General features: G+C 45.6%; 1 protein-coding gene and 1 pseudogene across 2 annotated transcripts in view; one reads left to right on the forward strand and one right to left on the reverse strand.

The window, feature by feature from the left end:
- CECR2 (CECR2 histone acetyl-lysine reader) overlaps positions 1-24791 on the reverse strand; it is a gene marked incomplete at both ends in the record, with an annotated part of 166599 nt that overhangs the window by 50479 nt on the left and 91329 nt on the right. Inside the window, 5 exon segments of the mRNA XM_082849508.1 lie at positions 3037-3206; positions 4033-4082; positions 6598-6702; positions 7579-7718; positions 8761-8944. Of these exon segments, the coding sequence (XP_082705634.1) occupies positions 3037-3206; positions 4033-4082; positions 6598-6702; positions 7579-7718; positions 8761-8944 (649 nt within the window).
- Positions 10528-24703, forward strand: LOC309969159 (heterogeneous nuclear ribonucleoprotein A1-like 2; annotated as a pseudogene). Its single transcript has 2 exons — positions 10528-10658; positions 23847-24703. The product of its transcript is annotated as a heterogeneous nuclear ribonucleoprotein A1-like 2 (transcript).

Raw genomic sequence — 24791 nt, forward strand, 5'->3', positions numbered from 1 at the left:
CATAGGTGTATTTATTACTAGAACAGACCCCTTTTGGCCAGTATAACTTGGATGGGTACTGGTAGGTACACACAGTCACTGTCAAAGGAAGAATCTACAGTGTGTGTGTTTTAACTTAATGTATAAAAATGTACTGCCATTCACTAGTCATATGATGCAGGCCCACTGAGGGGGTTCCCGGAGATTCCCTCCCAATAATCACCCTCTTATACCTTTATCTGCCCTTCCAGTTTTGTTTTTATAATCGCAAGTGAGATGTTAATGATACTTGCAATCCAAATACCGAAACCATAAGATTGTAATGAATTTTTTTCCTTTCATTTTTTACTATTTTATCCTAATTTGACAGTCAACCTTTCAGAAGCAACTCACCTTTCATGTTTTTGTTTAATAAAAACTTTTTATAGAAAATTTTATGCCCTTATTTTGTTTCATAATATTTAATTGTGTAAATTCAGTAACGAGAACAACGGACACACACAAGTCTGTGAAAACATCAGCAGGATGCCCAGCTCGCAGGTTCTCATTTCCCGTGGGTGGCCTCTCGAATGAAGACCCCCCCCGAGGGTGCTTCTGATGTCTGGCCTCTGTGCCAGGACAAGGCAGTGCTAAAATGGGTCACCCCACTGCCCCCACCCGCAATATCTACGTTCACCGGGTATTCTCGAGGAGAGCTCTGTTACGCTGGGACTTGGCTAAGGCGACAACAAACCTCAATTTATCTTGGTGACGACTGACATCTAAACTTTCCTTCAAGAAACAGAGAGCTCTGGCATTCTTACTCGAGATGTGAAGAGATACACGTCCTCACAGCTTTGTACCTTCTTCTCTCTCATCAATTCTGCACAGGCACAGTCAGATTCACAGCAGCACCTGTTTTGCGGCGGCGGCCAGTAACTGTTAACCTTTAGCAGGCACAGGAATGAATCACAGAGCAACAGAACTACCTCCAGCCATCCTGCCAGGCTGGGACGAGAGCAGGGCGGGATCCGGCGTCTAGCGCGCGGTCCAGGTGATGCCCACGCAGGACGTCGGGAGCCAGCACTGCTGTGGGCGCTAAGCAACAGACTTCGTTAAGCGCAATTCTATTCCCCCAGACGAAACGCTCTAAAATTCTGCCTCTTACTCTTTTCTTACGTCACACACACAAGACTTCCAAGACAGTATTCCCGTACCACACATGCCACTCAACCCCGATGGGTTATGAGTTATTATTCTTTTGATGAGGAAACGGTCTTTACTTGTTAGTGCACTTTTAAAGGCTTGACATTTATATTACTGAATGAAGAGCATATTTAAATTCATCAGGAATGGGGCACTAAGATAACTATATCTCAATGGACACAGTAACCAAGCGACTTCTTTCTTTATTTTTGAACTGTTCGGAAATTATCTTTTCGTAAAGGTTTAGAAAATTTTACCTGTGAATAAATCTAAATGATTCTGGAGCTTTTGATGGGACGCTTTTGTGAAAACTCTTCTTCCCTAATTACTGGTCTGCTAAGGTTTCTGGCTGCATAATTTAGATTCTGGGTTTTTGGGGGGGGGGGATCAACACCCCATTTCACTAAGGCTTGCAAATTTACAGCACTGTATAGCTTTCAAAATATCAAATCTATTATTTCTTTTTTCAGCTTCTAATTTCATGGTTCTTGAAATTTGTATTTAAGGTTTACCTTAATTTTTTATTCTCTTGCAAAGAATCAACTCCTGAAATTTTCTGTATCAAAACCATCCATTTTATGCCTGTAAAAGTTTTTTCCCTTAGTTACACTATTCAAAAGTCTGAGGTTGAATATTGCAGTTAAAAAGACAGAATTATAAAAGAAAGTTTAAGCAGATTAGGTAAATGCCTTACAGATGATTTAAGGTGCTGTCATTAATCATATCAATAAAGTCATATACAAGGTTATGTAAAGTTATAAAACCAGCTCTATTTAATAGCTACTTTAAGAAAACTAGATTACGTATTTCAAGTCCTGGAAAAATGGTCACAGTGCACTGTGGAGGACAAGATCCAAGTGTAATTATAGTCAACGGGATTAAGGACGTCGATGGGGAGATGCTCACCCATGAAAATGCAATTCCGTGACTTTCTACAGTTCACCCCAAAGCACCAACCTGCTCAATGGTTACAAATATCACTGGAGTCACGACAAATCAAGTAATGTATCTGTCAAGTGACCCCCCCCCCCCCGGGGGTGCTGCAGTAAGAGTTTAAAAACACTTTCTCCTCAAATGTCAGGGGCAGTGCTCACATTTTTGTCTTCTATTAAAAAGTATTAAGAATCAGAAGCATCAGATTTATGGAAACTGGGTGGTTGCCAGGCATCCACCACAGAATGGGTGTTCCAGGAGGTCACCTGTGGGGTTACAATGATGGGGAAGACATGGCTCCTGAGTTGCTTAGACAACTCCCAATGAAATGAAGCCAGGAAGCACACCGGGGGGGGTACACCCTCGCTTGGGAGAGGCAGGGGAGAGCTCACAGACACAAGGCCCTCAAGTGGGGCTTCTGAGAGCCTTGGAACAGGCGGGGGCAGGCGGGGTGCAGGACGAAGCCAGGGTTCAGTGCCCTGCAGTCAGAGGGGGCAGCCAGCACTAGAGCCACAAAGAAAAGCACCTTTAGAGCCTGCTGTTAGAAGAAGACAGACCAGAAAATGATCTTTTTTAAAAAGGAAAGAAAAAAAAAGGCAGCAGTCTATGTACAGGGAGAGGTACACACAGGGTGCTCTGCAGAGACACACCTGGGGCTCAGGGGGTGGTTCCCAGGGCATGCTGGGGAGAAGGAGAGCTGGCTCCCAAGGGTGAAGAGCGGTGAGGACGGGGTAGAGGCATGAGGATTAAATCACATGGCCCATAGTGAAGGAGAGTGGGGGCACGAGGTCCCATTTTAATGTCCCAGATGGAGAAAGATGAAGGCTGGACCAGCTGCAGGAGAGCGTGGAGTGGAGGGTGCTCAAACCGCTAATGAAGGAACCCTTTACCAGAGCAGCTTGACGCCACACACGGAGGACAGGGACCCTGTCTGCACACCTTCTGGGCAATCATGCTGCAGATCTCGGGCAGGAAGTCCTCGCTGAGGAGCTTGTAGAGCTGCCGCTCTCGCAGGGAGGTCCTCTCCCGGAAACTCTCGGTGACCTGTCTCCACTCGTCTTCTGTCTGGCACAGGAGCCACCAGGAGCCTTGGCCTGGCCCCTGGGACCCTAGAAGAGAAAGGGGTGGCTCAGTAAACAGATCCCATGAGACCTGTTTCTTTCTATCTTCAGTTTCAGTTGGACCCTGGGTTATGATCAAAGCCAGGTAATCAGAAAAGTGGGGGGCCCATTACCTTTTAAGGTTGATGCTGTGTACTTCTGATTTTCCTGTTACTATCACTGTTTACAACTAAGAGATAAGGATACGTAAAGGCAATACAAATATAACTATTGTAACCTTCATGATAGATTCTAATATACTAGAAATGCTTCAGTGTATTTACTTTTCTACAAAATGGTTTCGACTGAGCTTTTGCAGTCTCGCTTGTTGCACTGAGATACACTAAATTGCTATTTCTCCCCAAATTTATACAATTTGGATTCCAGAACCGAAGTCTAGGTAGGAACCCAGTACACTTCCTTATGTAGTAAAGCATTTTACTGGGTTGGCCAAAAAGTTCGTTCAGTTTTAAGTAAAAATAAGACACATTTTTCATTTTCACCAAGAACTTTATTGAACGTATTCACTAACCGAACAAACTTTTTGGCCAATCTAATACATTAAAAGAAAGCTCTCGGAGAAGCTGCTCATTCACTCCAACGTTGGGTGTCTATTCTGCTGGGCCTGGGTAAGGGGGCCCAAGTGAAAAGACCTGGTCCTGCTCTCAAGCTATCCATCGGGGGGAGAGATGGGCACAGGGAGACGATGTGTGAAGGGTGAGGAGGCTAGTCAGAGGCTACTGTAATAGTCGTAACGCTCTGCACTAGACTCTGGAAAAGGACACAAGTCAATCATGTTCATGCAATCCCTTCTGACCCCGACAAAAGCCATTACCATTTCTTGTCTGCGGCTCAGATGCTAAGGAGTTTTCTTCCTGCTTTTCACTGAAACACAGGAAAAAGAGGCACCAATTAAAACAAAGACATGGGGCTTCGCTGGTGGCGCAGTGGTTGAGAGTCCGCCTGTCGAGGCAGGGGACACAGGTTCGTGCCCCGGTCCGGGAAGATCCCACATGCCGCGGAGCGGCTGGGCCCATGAGCCATGGCCGCTGAGCCTCCGTGTCCAGAGCCTGTGCTCTGCAACGGGACAGGCCACGATAGTGAGAGGCCCGCGTACCGCAAGAAAAGAAGAAAAAAAAAAAACAAAGACATGTCCAAAATTGTTGTGCTCCCCTGTAAGGTAGACCCATGACTTACTACCAAGAGTGTGTGTTGGCGCAGAGAGGAAGGACAGATACACGGGGACACAGGAAAGGAGAAGTTCAGTGTCCACAGGTAAATGCCAAGAAAAGGGCTTCCTCCCAGACTGCACTGAGGGTGGCACTGCAGGCGAGGCGTACTGAATTGGCCCTCACAGCAGGCTGGGGTGAAGAACACAGGTTCTGAGGCCGGGCCACCTCTATTCAAGGCTTGCCACCACCTACCCTGTGACCTCAGAAAAGTCACTGAACTTCCCTGTAAAATGGGGCTATTAATAATGCCCACCTCACAGGGATGCTGGAATTAAATTATAAAATACAAATGTGCTCATCAGCCCGACAGTGTTAAGTCTCCCTGAATCATGAACGACATTCTCTGGATTTTCTGGTCCCTTTTCAACCACCTAACCCAGCACTGCCCCGAACAGCCTCCCGGGAGAAGGAAAACGTCCTGTACTGTCGCTGTCCAACGAGGCAGCCACGGGCCACGAGTGCCTGGCTCAGCTGAAGTGTGTCAGGTGTGACTGAGGAACCAAACTTTAAATTTTATTTATTATTTTTAAAAAATAATTTGTTTTAGGGGCTGCCCTTTCTCTTTACTTTTTTTCCCCCTTCTACACATATCTTATTGTCTACATTTGTTTTTCATCATTCTTTAAAAAACGGAGGTATAGTTTTAGATGTACAACACGATTCACAATTTTAAAGGTTATACTCCATTTATAGTTATTATAAAATACTGGCTATATTCCCTGTGGTGTAGAGTATATCCCTATAGTTTATTTATTTTACCTAGTAGTTTGTACCTCTTAATCCCCATCTTGCGCCCCTCCCCCATCCCTCTCCCCGCTGGTCACCACTAGTTTGTTCTATTTCTATGAGTCTGTTTCTGTTTTATTATATCCACTAGTTTCACTTTTTAGATTTCACAAAATTTTATTTAATTTAAAAATACTTAACTACTGTATTGGATACAGGACTCTAAAGAATAGAACCACCAGCAGAGGGCAGCATAGGCACACACATGCTTCTTAAAGTGACTACGGCCCCACCACCAAGGCACTTTAATTGCTGGGACTCACAGGGAAACTGAGAGAGTACAGAACAGATTTCTGAATGTATCAGGAGGTGTAGATCGCTAACAAAATCCAGAAACAGACGTCTTGTGTATAAAACATGATTATAAGAACATTTCTCACAAATACTGGTGGGAGGAAAGCTGCAATCTGTAGTCAAAATTTCTGGAAAGTGTAACACTGACTGTTGTAGCAAAAAAATCAAATTCTGATTGATTTATTCATAATCTGATTCCTAAAAATATTTCTTAGTAGTTAATAAGCAGCACAGTGAAATCTGGTTCACTTCAGGCATTTAGGTTACTTAAGAAGTTCTAAAACACCGAAGGAAGCAGCAGCTTCTCCTGTGTTATTAGAATTTTTAAGACTATGACCTAACTTCCATAAGTGAATAATGACAGATCTGATCCTCAAGTAAAAGGAAAAAGTATTTCTACACAGAACAGGTCAGATTCTGAAAACTCTTATATTGAGATTCACATTGTGGGAATTCCTAAAAGGCAATGATATATTAAAATAAAATTTCCTGGGACTGCCCTGGTGGTCCACTGGTTAAGACTCCGCACTTCCACTGCACGGGATGCGAGTTCGATCCCTGGTTGGGGAACAAAGATCCCACATGCCGCGCACTGCGGCCAAAAAATAGCAATAATACAATTTCCCAATCGTAAGAGAATCTTTTTCTTTGCTAAAATTAAATATAAAATAAACACTATAAAAATGTTTAAAGTCTTACCTTTTCTTTATTTATTCTATGTAGAAATTGTATTCTACATAGAACAAAGCATGTTTACTACTAAAATCTCCTTACCAAGAAAGAATTAACTCCTAAACTCATACACAGTATTAACTCTCTCCACACTCCTGTGAAGAAACGAGTGGTGTAGGGATGGGATTTTCAGGGCACTTCCTGCAGGCGGGCTCGGTTCTCAGTGCCGTCCACTGTCACGTTCACTGTCAGAGTCCCCACTGTCCAATGAAAGCGAGGGGCCAGGCAGGAGGCCCCCGAGGACTGTGACACAGGGCCCATGTCCCCCCCGAGGCACAGAAAGCAGGATGGAGGCGAGTCCCTCCAGCGTAAGGGTTCGCGTTAGGGACCTACACAGACTAACAAGATTTACTCACCTCACTAGAGTTTCCTCCTGCAGTTTTTTCCGTTTTGGGGGTCTTCCTCTTCTTTTCCCTGTTTTCCCAGGAACACTTGAGACATTTTTTTGTCCTTCAGTTTCCCTAAGAAATAGTACATTAAATAGAAATGTTCTGTCATAGGACTGATGCGTTACACATGATTTATAAGCTAGTGATTATGGGGCTTCCCTGGTGGCGCAGTGGTTGAGAGTTCGCCTGCCGACGCAGGGGACACGGGTTCCTGCCCCGGTCCGGGAAGATCCCACATGCCGCGGAGCGGCTGGGCCCGTGAGCCATGGCTGCTGAGCCTGCGCGTCCAGAGCCTGTGCTCCGCAACAGTAGAGGCCACAACACTGAGAGGCCCGCGTACCGCAAAACAAAACAAAAAACAAAACAAAACAAAAAACTGGCTTTAAGCTAGTGATTATCTTTTCTGGCCACGAGGTTATAAAAAGCAACAAAGGCAGCAGTTACAGGGAAAGAGCAGGGTGACCTCTCATTTTCCATTGTTAAAACGTGGAACCAAGGAAAACAACATCTCCCACATGAACATCTGAGTGAGGCCTCAGGCTTCGCTAACAGCAAAGGGCCCAGCAACCGGGACGTCTGGGGAAGATGCAGCATCGCTCTGGGATGCTGGGGACAAGCCCTCTTCCTCACTGAGGACATCAGCTCTAGTAGAAGAAGGGATTCTCCAGAACCCACTCTGCTGGAGGGAAAGGCCCCGGGGAGCACTTGTGCTGCTGAGAACCTGGTGGGCAGAACGGCCTCTGGGGTGGGGCCGCTGAGAGCTGGGCTAGAGATTAATTCCTTTTCACTTCTGTGTGAAATAACTCTTTGCCATCTCTTTGTAGACATGCTGCTACAGCTAATTCCTTCATGAGAAAAAATAACTTGTGCTGCGGAATTCCAATGTATTTGATTTTAACGACGCTCTTCTAACAGTGGCTATGGCAGCCCTGACCTTTAGGAAGGTACCTGCTCAGAGAGAGCTCTCCGTTGGATTTTCCTTGCACTGGGTCCTCCTTGTACATTCGCGTCCCATAGAAATACCAGTAGAGGGCCCCGGAGTTGTCCTCACCCAGCGGTTCCACACGGAGACTGTCTGCATCCAGGCCCTGGGCAGGACAAGGAAAGAGGTTTGGGCTCACAACGAACAAAACTAAAGAGACAACTGAAAGGAGGATTCTGAATTTATCCTCACATATCCCTCATATTAAAATGCTGAAGCATCTTAGGTAATTCTCAGTCAGGGTACCCGACACACGGGACGGGGAGAAGGTGCCTGCCTTAAGAGCAGGATACGGAAGTACTTCACACGAATCCCACTGCCACCATCGCCCCACCTCACCAGAAAAAGAGCAACCTGAAGGGATTTTGGTGAACATGTGACATACTTGGTTTAGACGTGTATTCTGTGTGTACCAACAAGAGGAAAGACAATTCCAACAGGAGAGTCTGCTGCTGTGGCAGCCTCGTCCCCCACGACGCTCTGTCGCCGCCGGCCAGTCCGGCCCGGGGCTCCCCACTCCCCCAGCCTGACCTGCGCTGCCAACCCTCGGGGGGTGGAGGCCGAGACCTCAGCGAAGACTGTGCTGGGCTGCACTGCGGTTTTCACCATGGTGCCCACCTGAGCCCACGAGCACCGTCGACGCAGTTCATTGTTTCTGACCGACCTCCCGGTGAGGGCAAAGCAGAAGACCGCCCGTGCCCTCCCTCTGAGACAGGATAAGAGGGAGGGGGGAGGCGTCCACAGCCCCGCCCAGCACACATCTACAATGTGCACACGGTGTGCGGTGAGGATGGGTTAAAGTCCTTGGGAGGTTTCATAAATATTTCAATTATTCTAAGTCAAATTTCAGATCTCAGGAAATAAAACTCAGTGACTAATGTAACTGCAATTCTGACTGATGACAGAGCAAACAGGAACCTAACGATTGTTCCCATGTCAGCGGGGACTCGGTAAACAGAACAAAGAACAAACCAAAGTAGAAGTTAAACCAAAATAAAATAACATGCAGTCATCTGAGCGTGTGGCTTGGATCCCCCTGGCAACAGTGGTAACAGCTGCATCCACAAGATTCCCAAGACCAGCACAGCATCCCAACGCTGGCTGCTCTAAGTTCTGCTCCAGGGACAGGGTGCCTGTCAGCTACGCACCTTGAGGAGATCAAAGACATCGTCTGCGTCCAGCCGGTAGTCACAGAGGCGGTGGAGGATTTCCACACGGGTGCGAAGGGGCAGGTCCTGGAAGCTGGCTTCCCTCAGGGGGTTAGGCTTCCCTTCTTCCAGCTCCCAGCGGTAGCTGATGATGTCCTCCAGGTAGCTGTGGAAGGTCTGAGGCCTAACCAGGCGGCCCCAGACACAAAGACACATAAGTACCACATAGAGAGGGTGGTGTAGAGGGCGGGGCGGGGTGGGGAGGCGGTGCTGGAGGTGGTGGGTGGCTGGACAGCTGACAAATCTTCAACAGCAGCAGGAGTGGAAAGTGCCAGGAAGGGCCCAGGGATCCCTTGAGGAAGCACTATGTTATTACACCATCTCCTGGGACCTGACACCGTCAAGTCCCAAAGATCATCAATATTTAAGAAGGTTGCGGGACCTTCCCTGGTGGCACAGTGGCTAAGAAATCGCCTGCCAATACAGGGGCCATGGGTTTGAGCCCTGGTCCCGGAAGATCCCGCATGCCGCAGAGCAACCAAGCCTGTGCGCCACAACTACTGAGCCTGCGCTCTAGAGCCCGCGAGCCACAACTACTGAAGCCCGCACGCCTAGAGCCCGTGCTCCGCAACAAGAGAAGCCACCACAATGAGAAGCCCGCGCACCGCAACGAAGAGTAGACCCTGCTCGCCACAACTAGAGAAAGCCCGTGCACAGCAACAAAGACCCAACGCAGCCAAAAATAAATAAATTAATTTTTAAAAAAGATTAGGTCCACAACTTAGATGGCAAACAGCAAAGAATGGCAATGTCTGCCTGGCCTAATCCATTTATAGTTCAGGTTAAGATGCAAAGGTCTGAAAAAAACCTTCTCCAGAACACAGGAGGCTACTCCAGGGAATTCCCTGGCGGTCCAGTGGTTAGGACTCCATGCTTTCACTGCCAAGGGCCCAGGATCAATCCCCACAAGCCGTGCTGCGTGGCCAGATAGATTAATTAATTAATTAATTAATTTTAAAAGAGGCTACTCCAACGTGTAACTATACTTTCATGTGCTGTTACACGTAAACTTGTGGGTGTGTTACGAAACACTAAATTTGAGGGTTTTTTCTATAGAAAACATTTAAGACAACTTAAATTTTTGATTAGTACCTAAATGTGCCTCGTATATAACAAGTGCTGTTTGTTAGTTATTTCATATCTCAACTATTAAAGAATCTGGATATAATTTCACCTAATGCTTGATTTAAAAATATTTTTCTCAGGCTTCCCTGGTGGCGCAGTGGTTGAGAGTTCGCCTGCCGATGCAGGCGACACGGGTTCGTGCCCCGGTCTGGGAAGATCCCACATGCCGCGGAGCGGCTGGGCCAGTGAGCCACGGCCGCTGAGCCTGCGCGTCCAGAGCCTGTGCTCCGCAGCGGGAGAGGACACAGCGGTGAGAGGCCCGCGTACAGCAAAAAAAAAAAAAAAATTTTTCTCACTAAACAAAGAGCTCTAAAGGAATTACGTGTCAATATAATCTTTACAAGAGGCATGTATCATGTTAACTGATAATCTATGTAGTTATATTTGCAGGAAAAGTCAGAAGAAATACTCATAGAGAAAAAACAAAGGGCCTTAGGCAAATAAGAAATTAAACATTTTGCTTTTTCAAAGAGAGAAGAAACTTTATTTCCTTCCTGTTGATACCTCAAATGCGGACACTGTGAATGTGGTTACCTTATCAAAATGCAGCATTACACCTGGAAACACAGGGCTCTCAGCACCATGACCCGAGCCCTGCTTGCAGGCACCTGCGGGAGCCTTGGGACCAGCCTGGCCTCCGCCCGCAAAGCCGGTGCTACCCCTTCAGGTGGAGGAGCCGACAAAGAGCAGCTCTCGCTGGCGGTGAAAAGCAGGTCGTGTGGCAAAGGAGAATATGAACATAAAACGGGGTGCTTTTTCGTTTCACAGAATGTGAAGAAGACAACCTGCCTTTGGTAATAAACCCCTTTACCTGCCACATGCTTTCTAGGATTTCTACTGCACACCAAGTACCCTAAACAACAAGGTGTGTTCTTCCTGCAGTAAAATGAAACGTGGACTCCATGACATGAGATCATGACATGAGATCATTCCACGAGGACGCGGCAGGAGGCGAGGAAGCACAGACAGCCGCGATCTGCCTGAAAGCCCCTCCGAGTCCCAATAGCTGCATGTCTGAGATTCCTTTCCAACAGCCCTATTAACCTACTCAGTTCCAATTACATCACTTCTGCTAAAAGTTTCTTAAGTCATCTCCATACCACCTTACCAAGAGATACTAACGGACTTACAATTCAAGATCACTCCTTTGCCTTGTATACAGATAAGCCTCATAAAAATCTGTATCTTTCTTTTAAGGGTCAGATATTCGAGGGAAAAATTTTTTGAAGGCAGCGTGGTCAAGGGTATTTGAAACGAAAAGGCTCAGTAAGCCAACAATTAGGGTTAATACTTTGTACTTCGCGGTTCTTCATCTTCTCTAGGACACAAAACTCTTTCAGAATCTAGTAAGACCATGCACTCCCGCCCTCAGAAAAATGAGCGCCGTGATCCTGTGTGCTGCTCAGAGGAAGAGTGCGTGGCAACAGCTGCTACAAACTGATCTAACGTTGTAAATCTCTCAGCTCAGCTCAGGGCACTTCTTCCTGAGGTGTCAGTAATCCTTTCAACAGGATGTAGGAACAAAAAGATGGAACCAACTGGAGGTTCTGAGCACAACCAGGTCAGAGCTCCTTGTCTGAGAAAAGTTCCAAATGCTAATTATCCCTTTATTTCTTAAAATAGTTTGCACAAGAGAGAGAAAAAAAGACAGAACTATCTTTCCACAGTCGCAGAGTGAGCATCTCTTAGGACCCCAGCAGAGAACTGCTTATTTTCCTTCAGACAGAACAGGCTTGCACTGTGAGACCCACATTCCCAGGGACAGCGCGGCCCGATCGGAGCTGGCAGGACCCTGCACCACGGAGGAAACAAGCTGCCTGAGAAGATCACAAGGGAGAAGGCAGGCTCTGTGTCAGTTCTGAGACGTGAAAGTGTATGTGCAGCCCACACACAGGGAGCAAGGAAGACCTGGCACCACGGGTGCCATGTGGAGACTAAATGGAAAAATTTTATCTTCCCGTTTGCTATGGCTACTGGTGCAGCTAATGAAACACCCATGTTCACAGTTAGGCCACGTTTAACACAAGTACTGGGGGACTTCCCTGGAGGTCCAGTGGTTAAGACTCCGCACTTCCAGTGCAGTGGGGGAGGGTTCAATCCCTGGTCGGGGCACTAAGATCCTGCATGCCGCACAGTGCGGGCAAAAAGCTTTAAAAAAAAAAAAACACACACACACATAAACACACAAATACTGGATTGAGATAAAGATTTTGGTTCCAAGTGAAGCAACAAATAAAAAGCTCCGTAAGAAAATGTGATGAAGTGCTTATTCTTAAAGATCATAAAAAGATTCAGCCCAAAACAACTAAAATAATGTCTCTTCTATAGGACTATATACTGCCTGCCATATCCTGAAATATATCCTGAAATCAATGTGAGAGCCAGGATAAGTAAAAAATCATGACAATTTCAAATTAAAGGAAAATATGATTAAGATACAAAACATATCTTTTTAACTGGGAAATATGTATATAATATAGATTTTATTTGTGTATATGAATGTTTATGTTAAGTAACAAAGAAAAGTATTAAAAGTCATCTGGGGGATTTCCCTGGTGGCACAGTGGTTAAGAATCTGCCTGCCAATTCAGGGGACAGGGGTTCAATCCCTAGTCCGGGAAGAAGATCCCACATGCCGCAGAGCAACTAAGCCCGTGTACCACAACTACTGAGCCTGCATGCTCTAGGGCCTGCATGCCACAACTGCTGAGCCCACGTGCTGCAACTACTGAAGCCCACATGCCTAGAGCCTGTGCTCCGCAACAAGAGAAGCCACTGCAATGAGAAGCCTGCTCGCCGCAACTAGAGAAAGCCTGCGTGCAGCAATGAAGACCCAACACAGCCAAAAATAAATAAATTTATTTTTTAAAAAAAGTCACCTGGAAATCAACATGTATTAATCTTTAAATAACCCAAAAGAAAGCACTGAAGGACAAAGAGAGGAAAAAAGAAGGAAACACATGAAAAGACGCTCATTCGTCGTTTGGGAAATGCAAATCAAACCCCAATAGGGTACCAGGTCACACCCACCAGGATGGCTAAAATTATAAAGACAGATAAGAACAAGTGCTGACCACTTGTTAACAAGGACGTAGAGTGGGAACCATCATATACTGCTAGTTGGAATGTAAAATGGTGCAGCAACTTTGCAAAAGTTTGGCAAGCTGCTCAAAACTTAAACACAGAATTACCATATGACCCAACCATTCCACTCTTAGGTATATACCCAAGAGAAATGAAAACATACCTCCAAACAAAAACGAGTAGACAAATGTTCATACACAGCAGCATAATTCGTAACAGCCAAAAAGCTGAAACAGCACCAACGTCCATGAACTAACAGATAAATAAAACATGTATCTATACAACGGAGTATTTTGGGGCCATAAAATGAATGAGTATGTGATTCACGCTACAACACGGATGAATTCTGAAAACATGCGAAGTGAAAGTAGCTGGATACCTATATGTATGCATTCCACCTATAAGAGGTACCTAGGATAGTAAAAACAGACAGGAAGCACATTAGTTAGTGGGACTGGTGACTGGAGGAAGCAAGGAGTGACAGCTGATGGGTGTGAGGGGTCTTTGGGGGTGATAAAATGTTCTGGAATTCAACACTGGTGATGACTACACAACCTTGTGAATATACTAAACACCAATGAATTGGACACTTAAAAACCCCCAGAACAGTGGGAAACCAACCATACCAGTAACTGCACTAAATGTAAATGGACTGAACAGCCCAGTCGAGCACTGCCTAGAAGGAAATTTACAGCTTTAAAATGCCTGTATTGAAAAGAAAAAAGGCTCATAACAAGTATTATAACTTGAGAAGAGAGAAAAAGAAGAGTATGCTAAAGCCAAAGTAAATAGAAGAAAATAATAAATCAAAAATAGAAAAAAATTTTTTTAAAGAAAACAGGCAAACAGTAGGTAAAGTTAAAAGCTGGTTCCTTGGGCTTCCCTGGTGGCACAGTGGTTGAGAGTCCGCCTGCAGATGCAGGGGACGCGGGTTCGTGCCCCAGTCCAGGAGGATCCCACATGCCGCGGAGCGGCTGGTCCCGTGAGCCATGGCCACTGGGCCTGTGCGTCCGGAGCCTGTGCTCCGCGACGCGAGAGGCCACAGCAGCGAGAGGCCCGCATACTGCAAAAAAAAAAAAAAAAAAGCTGGTTCCTTAGTAAGCATTTGAAAAGTTGATAAACCTGTAGAAAGAATAGAGGGAGAGAGAACAAATTCCAACATCAGGAATGAAAGTGGAGAAACCACTGTAGATCCTACAGATAGTAAGAGAATATTATGAATAGTACTATGGAAATAAATGTAAAATCTTAAATAAAATAGACAAACTCCTTGAAAAATGCCTAAATTACTTACCAAAATTGACTTAAGAAATAGAACACTCAGGAGAAAAGGGAACCCTCCTACACTGTTGGTGGGAATGTAAATTGGTGCAGCCACTATGGAGAACACTTTGGAGGTTCCTCAAAAAACTAAAAACAGCTACCATATGATCCAGCAATCCCACTCCTGGGTATATATCCAGACAAAACTGTAATTTGAAAAGATAAATGCACCCCTATGTTTATAGCAGCACTATTGACAACAGCCAAGACATAGAAGCAACCTTCACCCATTGAAAGATGAATGAATGGATAAAAAAGACATGGTACATATATACAATGGAATATTACTCAACCATAAGAAGAGGGTGAAATAATGCCATCTGCAGCAACATGGATGGACCAAGAGATTATCATATCAAGCAAAGTCAGAAAGAGAGACAAATACCGTATGATATCACTTATATGTGGAATCTAAAATATGACACAAATGAACCTATTTACAAAGCAGAAACAGAATCACAGATATAGAGGTCGGACTACTGGTTGCTATGGGCAGGGGGAGAGGGATGGACTGGGAATTTGGGGTTGATAGATGGAAACTATTACATTTAGAATGGATAAACAACAAGGTCTTACTGTATAGCACAGGGAACTATATTCTATATCCTGTGATAAACTGTCATGGAAAGGAATATGAAAAAGAATGTATATATGTAAAACTGAATCACTTTGCTATACAGCAGAAATTAACACAACACTATACTTCAATAAAATTTTTTTAAAAAGAAACAAAACACTCAAATAGCCTTAATTAAAGAAATCAAATCAATAATACTCAATCAAAAACTTGCACACAAAGAAAACTACAAACCCAAAGGCTTTCAGTGGTGAACTGTTCGAAAGAAGTTACACAAACTCGGACTTCCCTGGTGGTGCAGTAGTTAAGAACCCACCAGCCAATGCAGGGGAAACGGGTTCAATCCCTGGTCAGGGAAGATCCCACATGCCGCAGAGCAACTTAAGCCCGTGCGCCACAACGACTGAGCCTGTGCTCTAGAGCCCGTGAGCCACAACTACTGAGCCCATGCACCACAACTACTGAAGCCCGCGCACCTAGAGCCCATGCTCCGCAACAAGAGAAGCCACAGCAACAAGAAGACTGCGTACTGCAACGAAGAGCAGCCCCCGCTCGCCGCAACTAGAGAAAGCCCACGCACAGCAACGAAGACCCAACGCAGCCAAAAATAAATATAAATAAAATAAATAAATTTTTTTAAAAAAGAAAAGAAATTACACAAACTCCTTCAGAAACGAGAGAAGAGAACACTTCTCAACCCTCGTGCCAAAACCTGACAAAGATTCATAAGAAAATAAAATTACAGACCAATATTCTTCATAAACATACATGGAGAAATCCTCAACAAAACAGCAGCAAACTGAATTCAGCAACAGACAAAAGGGACAGCACTTCATCACACTTGAGGGTGAAAGGCTGAACACTTTCCCCCAAGATCAGGAACAACACAGGAGTTGTGGCTGGCACAGTAATAAGACAAGAGAAGGAAGCTCTTGGGACAGAGAGCCGGGATAGAGGCTGGAACGGAAACAGACTACCGAAACTCCTCAGTCAGCAACAAGACCAATAAACTAAGAAGTGAAATCAGGAAGACTATAGTAACACGGTCAATATAAAAACCTCAATTGTATTTTACATATAATGGCAACAAATAGCTGGAAAATATAAAATACTTAGGCACAAATGGAAAGGTGTACGGTATCTTTACAATGAAACTATACAATATTCCTGAAATTAAAGAAGATAAACAGGGACTTCCCTGGTGGTCCAGTGGTTAAGACTCCACACTCCCAATGCAGGGGCCAGGGTTCAATCCCTGGTCAGGGAACTAGATCCCACACGCCGCAACTAAGACCCAGTGCACCCAAATCAATAAATAAAAAAAAAAAAATTTAAATAAAGGAAGATAAACAAGTGGAGAGATACATATCATGGTCAAGGACTGGGAAACTCAACATTGCTCAAAATGTCCATTTTCTGTAGCAGGCCTTTTTTGGGGGGTGGGGGAGTTGACAAGCTGATTTTTAAATTTGTATGCAAAGAACCCAGAATAGTCAAAAAAAGCAAAACTAAAATATAAAAAGGTAGAAAACTCACCAATTTCAAGACAATCTGGTACTTGTATAAATATAAGACATATAGATCAATGGAATAAGGCAGAGTCCAGAAACAGACTGAACACAGATGAAATTCGTAAGGAAAAATGGACACTGATTGACTTTCTACTTCATACCATACACGAATACTAACTCAAAATGCATCATAATGCCAACTGCAAAAAGCGCTAAAGCTCTAAAACTAAGAGAAAACCTCAAAAAAATATCTTGACACTAAGGTATGTCCCGATTTCTTAGGAAAAAACATACTAGAAAAAACTGATAGATTAGACTTCAACAAAATTAAAATTTGCTATTCTTTAAAATACAGTGCCAAACAAATGGAAAGGCAAGCTACACATCAGAAGAAAATAGTCACAGCCCATTATATATCTAGTCATCAGGGAAATGCACATTAAACCCACAATGAGTTACCACATCACACACAACAGAATCAGTAAAATGAAAAACTGGGTAAAATTAAAATTAACAGATGTCGGGAAAGATATGGAGCAACTGGACTGTTCATGTGTTGCCGGTAGGAGAATAAAGGTCACCGCTGCTTAGAAAACAAGTCAATGTCAATCGTGCTCTCACGCACGACCCAGCGATTCCTGAGAGAAACGAAAAGACATCCACGAAAACATCCGTGCAAGTGTTTACAGCTGCTCTATTCTCAACAGCCCCAAACTGGAGGCAACATACAAGTCTACCAACTAGCAGACAAAAAAACTGTCATATATTTTTGCACTGGAATCCAATGCAGACCCCCTCCCCTAAAAGGAACAAAGAACTGATACAAATAGCAGTGTCAGTATCACACAGACCCTGTGCTTCCTCAAAGAAGCTGGACACGCAGAACCCACACTGCATGATCCCAGCCACACACACACGAAATTCTAGAATAAGGCAAAACAATCTGCATCAATAAAAATCAGGTCACTGCGTGGGATGCAGTGGGGTTTTGGGGGTGTGGGGAGGTTAGATTTAGTGCAAAGGGCACTTTCTGAGGAGATGGAAATGTATTATCTTGAGCAGCATGGTGACCGAGTTTGTGTAATTAGAAATAGGAACCTATTTAATTTTCTAAAAACAGGGGCAAACTATGGCTCATGGGCCAAAGCTGGCCTGAATGTCTATCTTTAGCCTGTAAGCTAAGAATGTGAAAATCATTCTTTTTTAACGGTTGGAAGAAAAAAGAAATCAAAAGAATACTATTTTATGACAAGAGAAAATGATATAAAATTCAAATTCCAGATTATGAAAATCTAATAAAACACAGCCACAATCAGTCACGAAGCACTGCTCTGGCCACTTTTGCACTGGGATGGCAGAGGGGAGTAGTTTAGACCATGTCACCCACACAAAGCCTAAAATGGTTATTCTCTGGCCCTTTGCAGAAGTCTGCTAACCCCAGTTCTGAGACGTGCAAACCGCAACATTTAAGACATTGGCAGTAGCCTGGGTCAATATCCACTTCCTACTCCACACACGTAGATGTTTCTGGTATTTACTAAAAGCTCAAGACTGTTCTAAGGCTGTCATGAGTGAACTCATTTAATTTCACAATAAATTTAGTAATAGGTATGGTTATCATTCCCATTTTACAGATGAGGCGAGTAACGCACTAAGAGATTAAGGAACTTTCTTAGCTCCACATAACAGGTAAGCCTTAGAACCAAGAAAGGCAAGCATTCATCTGTCCAAAATCCTCTTTCTTTAGGGTGGGATGAAAATAAAACTTCAGAGAATACCGAGCACAAATTCACTCTAAATGTACGTGGATACCACTGGAGGGACAGAATAGCAATCACTTTAGGCAATTCCTTTCAATGAAAAGTAAAATTCACTGTGATGTTTTCTTGTCTGAGTGATCACTGCGTAGGTGTATTCAGTTTGTACAAATTCACTGAGCTGTATGATTAAGCAATATGCCCTTTTCTGTGTGTATTATAATATATCGACAAAAACAAGTTTTTAAAGGGCTGAAGCCTGAGCCTCACTTCAGACCAATTAGTTCAACTTGGATCAATCAGACCCCAAACTTACTTGCCCATTCAGAAGTTTTTTTATTTCATGTATACTTAGCTGTTTTTAACACAATTTACAGATTATGTTTTCAGCAATGCTCTGACACCTCACAGGTATGATATGAAAAAGGGTGGAACCATCACTTGCCTCCCTGGCCCAGCACAGAACAGCAGGACCAACACTGCCACCCGCTGTCCCCAGGAAAGGGGGGCGAGCTCGGAGGGCACCAGGATACCCCCACCAAAGGGGGTTGACGGGCCCCCCACTAATTCTGCTTCTGTCCATCTGAGACTCACAGTTTCCTTCAAAAGCAAAAAAGTCACAGAAGCAGCTGCCTGTAAAAGGAAGGGGAAAAAACTCTTCTCTCCTCCCAGTTACAACAGCATCTGAAATTTTATGACATTTATTTAACTAGGGTCATTTTTTTGTTTTTTTAAAATAAATTAACCTCTCGTTTCAAAAGAAATCATTTAGGAGTAACTGACACAGTGTGTCATAAGGAAGAAACTAGTGTTAAGAGGCCTGCCATCAGCACTGGGGAGGGCGGGCAGCTCTGCACCGTACCCAGAAGCAGAAGGGCTGGGGGAAGACATAGAAGACAGGGTGACACGGTTGTCTGCGGGTGTCTGACGAGCCAGCACAGCTTGATGAGACAGACACATTCTGAAATATTAAATGCTATTTGCACCTCTAGCTACACACGTGTGAAAAAGCAAACTGTCCAGAACAGCCCACCTGGCACCCCATCTTAAGAACACGTTGGGTTTCTGCTCTATACTACTTTAGGCGATGCTTTAAAACTTTTTTTTTTTTTATTTATTTTTTTATTTTTGGTCGCATCGGGTCTTCGTCGCTTCGCGCGGGCTTTCTCTAGTTGCAGCAAGCGGGGGCTACTCTTTGTTGCGGTGCGCGGACTCCTCTTTGCGGTGGCTTCTCTTGTTGCGGAGCACGGGCTCTAGGCGCGCGGGCTTCAGTAGTTGTGGCACGTGGGCTCAGTAGTTGTGGTTTGCGGGCTCTAGAGCACAGACTCAATAATTGTGGCACGCGGGCTTAGGTGCTCCACGGCATGGGGGATCTTGCCCGACCAGGGATTGAACCTGTGTCCCCTGCATTGGCAGGCAGATTCTTAACCACTGCACCACCAGGGAAGCCCAGAATTTATTTTTTTATACTGCTAAAATCATTAATTTTATGTAAAGACGACAGAAAACAAAGAGTCAGAGTTAGAGACTCAAACTGCAGATTCTATGAGGGATGAAGATCTGGGCTCCTGATCTCTCAATTCTCTGTAGGGATTATTCATCTTCTAACCAGCTACCTAAGTCTCTGGATGTTTCCTTCCCTGTAAAACAGGACCCGGTTAGCCTTTGAGGGGATCTCCCTCTACCTCTTCTTCATAGCCTCACAAGAAGACTGAGGAAATGAAATGTGCCAAAGTGAAAGTAGATGAGTGATGGGAGAAGCCTGCGTCTAAGCTAAGAATATCCTGTAGAACACCCGTTATCTTCAAACTAATTGTTTTTCTATGGGAGATATTATCAATGTAAGTACATTTATAGTGGAGGCTAATGGTAAATATGGGAGAAAATTAAACTAGGAACAAGTTAGTTATAGCCATTTACTGAAACAAAACCTCTTGTTGACAATTCATTTATATAGGACCACATGTGACTATCCAAAAATCAACTGGTTCTTGTCTAAAAGCCTAGGAAAAAAGAGAACTTATGATACGTTGTTAATAACTAAGTACACGTGATTAGATGCAGCATAAGCCTCCCCACCAATATGCAGTTTTCCTCTGGAGAAGACAGTCACTGTTAACAAGCAAAAGCATGTGCAACAGGCCCCCTGGGGTTCACAGCATGTGCTGGGCTCTCCCAAGTGGGGCACAGCCCATCTGGGGCTCGCTTCTGGTCACAAAACTGGGCAGGCGAGGGTACTCCCGCGAGCACGCCAGGTCAAGAGAGGAGACACAGCGGGGCCGAGAGGGCCGCATGGAAACAAAGACCTGGGTCCTACAGCTGCCAGGGAGACTCTGCCAGCAGCCTGAAGGACCCTGTGTCCCTCCCCAGCTAGGCCTCCAGACACGCCGAGCGGGGCCCCTGACAAGCCACGTGCAGACCCACAAAACCGACCGATACCAAATGCAGTTTCAGCTCTTCGGCCTGTGAACTGCGCTAAGCAGCCACAGGAAACAAACATAGGCCCTCCCGAGGGCGGGCCTGCGGTGGCCACGGTCCCAGCAGCATGGCCGGGACATCAGATTCCTGACCCACGGAAACTGATGTTTAAAGCTGCTAAGTTTTAGGGTAATTTGTTACATAGCAGTAGATGACGAATACAGCATGAAACAGGCAGAAGCACAAACACGAAAAGGAAGGGGGATGATAACCTAGAACAACAAGAGAATCAACTTTAAAAAATCAAGGTCAATAAACTGGGCAGATTCAAGATACAAACACAGGAATATGTTAGGAATATATCACATTCTACACTTGGAAGCACTTGTACGGTGTGTGAGTATCACTCAACTCTTAGCAGCAACACAAGTTACAGTAACCCAGGAACGGATCTGACCTACATGAACAAAGCTACAACTTTTTACTGAGCAACATCAGGACTTTTTTTTTTTTAAATATATTTATTTATTTATTTTTGGCTTTGTTGGGTCTTCGTTGCAGTGCGCGGGCTTCTCATCGCAGAGGCTTCTCTTGTGGAGCACGGGCTCTAGGCCTGTGGGCTTCAGTAGTTGTGGTGCAAGGGCTTAGTTGCTCCGCAGCATGTGGGATCTTCCCGGACCGGGGCACGAACCCGTGTCCCTTGCATCAGCAGGCGGACACTGCCACCAGGGAAGCCCGGCAAGCGGATTCTTAACCACTGTGCCACCAGGGGAGTCCCACAACATAAGGACTTTAATCAAAATAAGGAGATTCCTTATGGAATATGACAAGATTGTATCACTTTCTGGAAGAACTAACAAGCAGGATTAGTTAAGAGCAATGGTATCAGAGCCAAAAGAGACTGGCAGGTACAGCCAGGAAGAGCCGAGTGGATTCTCACGTGTCAAAAACCTGGTGAAATGTCAAATAGACACCACATGCCAACAGGGAAGGGAAGCTCTACTCCATAGATGGTATGAGCCAACTCTAGCTATTCAGACCTTCAACCGCAGCCTGGCCCCCATCCCCACCATCACACAGAAGGCAGGCGTGCGACACCTGCCCCGCAAATTTTAAATGGGCGTTTCTTGTGCTTGATCATCAACCAACACACCCATGGAAGACACGGCCTAAGTATGTAACAGGAAATTCAAGTCCACAAACCACGAATGTGCGCAGTAAGGCTGGAGAGACAGCCTGTCAGGCAGGAGACTCCAGGTCATCACGTTCACCCCCTAACAGGCCTTCATGATGGGCTCGCCTCTGCCCTCAGGCCTGATCTACTCACTCGCCCCTTCCTGGTCCCCCGCCCTCCCTGCCCTCAGGATCACACCCCCGAACTCGCTGCTCAGCCTACAAGGCCTACTAGGCTCCTACTCCTGTTGTGCTGTGGCCACAGGATTCCTCGAATGGCTGTGCTTGTCGGAGACAGCAGGGAAAGAAGGCGAGCAGGTGGGCCAAGCAAGCCCCACAGATGCAGTGTGACAACCAGCCTCTGTGTCGAGAGCCACCAGGCAGGCTGGGGCCCTGTTTTCCCTCCAGCTGATCAGTGTCTTAGATGCTTTCTAAAAGCTACAAACTGGGTTTCAACATGAAGTCGCATTTTAGATGCTGGCGACGAACCAAAATTTAACACTCAGGGGCTAATAAGACTTTGGACTTTGCAGCTCAAATGAATCACATCTCTGAAACACATGGGACCTTCTGCTCTGCAACCCCTAGCCTCTGCTCCAGGGTGTCGAACCCCAGACACCCACCTTCCTACCTGCAATTTCGGGGGGGGGGGTCCGTCCTTCCTCCACTCACCCTCTTAATGGGCTCTGTAATATAAGGGCACTGGCTCAGGAAGCACCCCATGACAGCTCGGTCCACGGCCCCTTCTCACACAGGCCACGTGCTCTGTGGATGTCACAGCGCTTGCCATGGCAACTGCACACACTCTGCAGTGGGGTCCAGGACCGAGGGTCCCGAGGGCATCTGCCCTCCAGCACCCTCGCCAGAGCGAGGTGAGGCAAACAGACCCCTCGGACACTGATGGTCATGGGTGAAATGGAGCAACCCCTGGGGTGAGCGGCCTGGAAATTTATTTTTTGAATCTTAAGTGGGCATTTCTTTTTACGGAGTGACTATACTTGCAGAAATTTAAGAGTATGATTCACTAAGGTGTGCAAACTTTTATGTCCAAGGCTATGTAATATAACATGTTTATAACAGTTAAAAGCTGGGCACAAACGTCCATCTATTAAATCGGAGTATTTGACAATCCCATTTAAAGAAAAAAGTGGTTATAAGAAAAATTATCATTGTGAGGAAAAAAATGGAAGATATGAAAAAGTGAAATTATATACAGAGTATGACTACAACTGCTTAAAAACCACACAGACTCCCAAGTTACATCTCAAAAAGAAAATGGGAGAAAACATACTAAACCCTTGTCATGGTGTTTAAGTGGTAAGATGGTAGATTGCTTTCTACTCTTTGTTTAGCACAACAGCCTAGACGCCCTGGGGACAGTCAGTACACTCGTGGAGAATGCAGGAGACGACGACTACAGCATGAAACAGGCAGAAGTACACACACAGAAAGGAAGAGGGATGATCGCTCACACACACACACACACACACACACACACACACACGCGCGCGCACGCGCGCGCGAACGCCGAGCTCCGCGCTCAATGCAGGAGCAGCTCGTCAACCCCTCATTCACCTTGTTACCACACGTCTACCCCCAGCCCTGACAAGCGTCCAGGAGTGGATCTACTAGCAGAGAAATATTTCAGACACCGTCTTTTTTTTTAAACCGTGGCACCCCAGCCTCCTGCCTGCACGGGGAGCCCCGTCCTGTCTCAGCTTCCCGGGAGCTGGCCTCACAGTCCAACTGTGTGGAAACGTAGTAGCAAGAGAACGTCTATCAACTCTATCAAAACAAGGGATGAGGCCTTATCGGGAAGACCCTTTATTTGCTGACAGAGATGAAATCTTGCTCCAAATGTCTACACATCTCAATGCACCAGACAGCTGTGTACTTGGCAGCTATGGCGTGCGGGGGCCCAGAAGCTCCACGCTAGAAATGATGCTAGAGATACGTTCGGTAGATTACTCCTTTCTGCCCGTGGACGCAGCCGAGTAAGCATCGTTGACGTCTCCCCGCCCCGCACTGCCGTCACGTCTAAGTCAGGGTCTCCCAAAGAGCTGCACAGCTGCAGAAGCTCTTCGTCGGAGGTTTGAGCCTTGAAACAGGCGACGCGAGCCTGAGGAGGCATTCTGAGCGGCGGGGAGTGCGCACAGACTGCGTGGCGACGAGAGATCCAAGCACCAGGCACTCCAGAGGCTTCAGGGTTGTCACACACGCCACTGTGGAGGAGGTGGGTGCGGCCATGAAAGCAAGGCCACACGAGGTGGATGGGAGAGTTGTGGAACCCAAGAGGGCCGTCTCAAGAGAAGATTCTCAAAGACCTGGTGCCCACTTAAGTGTGAAAAAGATTTTTGTTGGTGGCATTAAAGAAGACACTGAAGAACATCATCTAAGAGATTATTTTGAACAGTATGGGAAAACTGAAGTGATTAAAATCATGACTGATCGAGGCAGTGGCAAGAAGTGAGGCTTCGCTTTCGTAACCTTTGATGACCATGACTCTGTAGACAAGACTGTCATTCAGAAATACCACACTGTGAATGGCCACAACTGTGAAGTAAGGAAAGCCCTATCTGAGCAAGAGATGGCTAGTGCCTCATCCAGCCAAAGAGGCCGAAGTGGTTCTGGAAACTTTGGTGGTGGTCGTGGAGGGGGGTTTTGGTGGGAATGACAACTTTGGTCGTGGAGGAGACTTCAGTGGTCGAGGTGGCTTTGGTGGCAGCTGCGGTGGCGGGGGATATGGTGGCAGTGGATATGGTGGCAGTGGGGATGGCTATAATGGGTTTGGTAATGATGGAAGCAATTTTGGAGGTGGTGGAAGCTTCAATGATTCTGGCAGTTACAATAATCAATCTTCAAATTTTGGACCCATGAAAGGAGGAAACTTTGGAGGCAGAAGTTCTGGCCCCTAGGGTGGTGGAGGTCAATAGTCTGCCAAACCCCGAAACCAAGGTGGCTGTGGTGGTTCCAGCAGCAGCAGTAGCTGTGGCAGTGGCAGAA

Source organism: Leucopleurus acutus, assembly GCF_964270905.1.
Source record: "Leucopleurus acutus genome assembly, chromosome: 11".
NCBI lineage: Eukaryota > Metazoa > Chordata > Mammalia > Artiodactyla > Delphinidae > Leucopleurus > Leucopleurus acutus.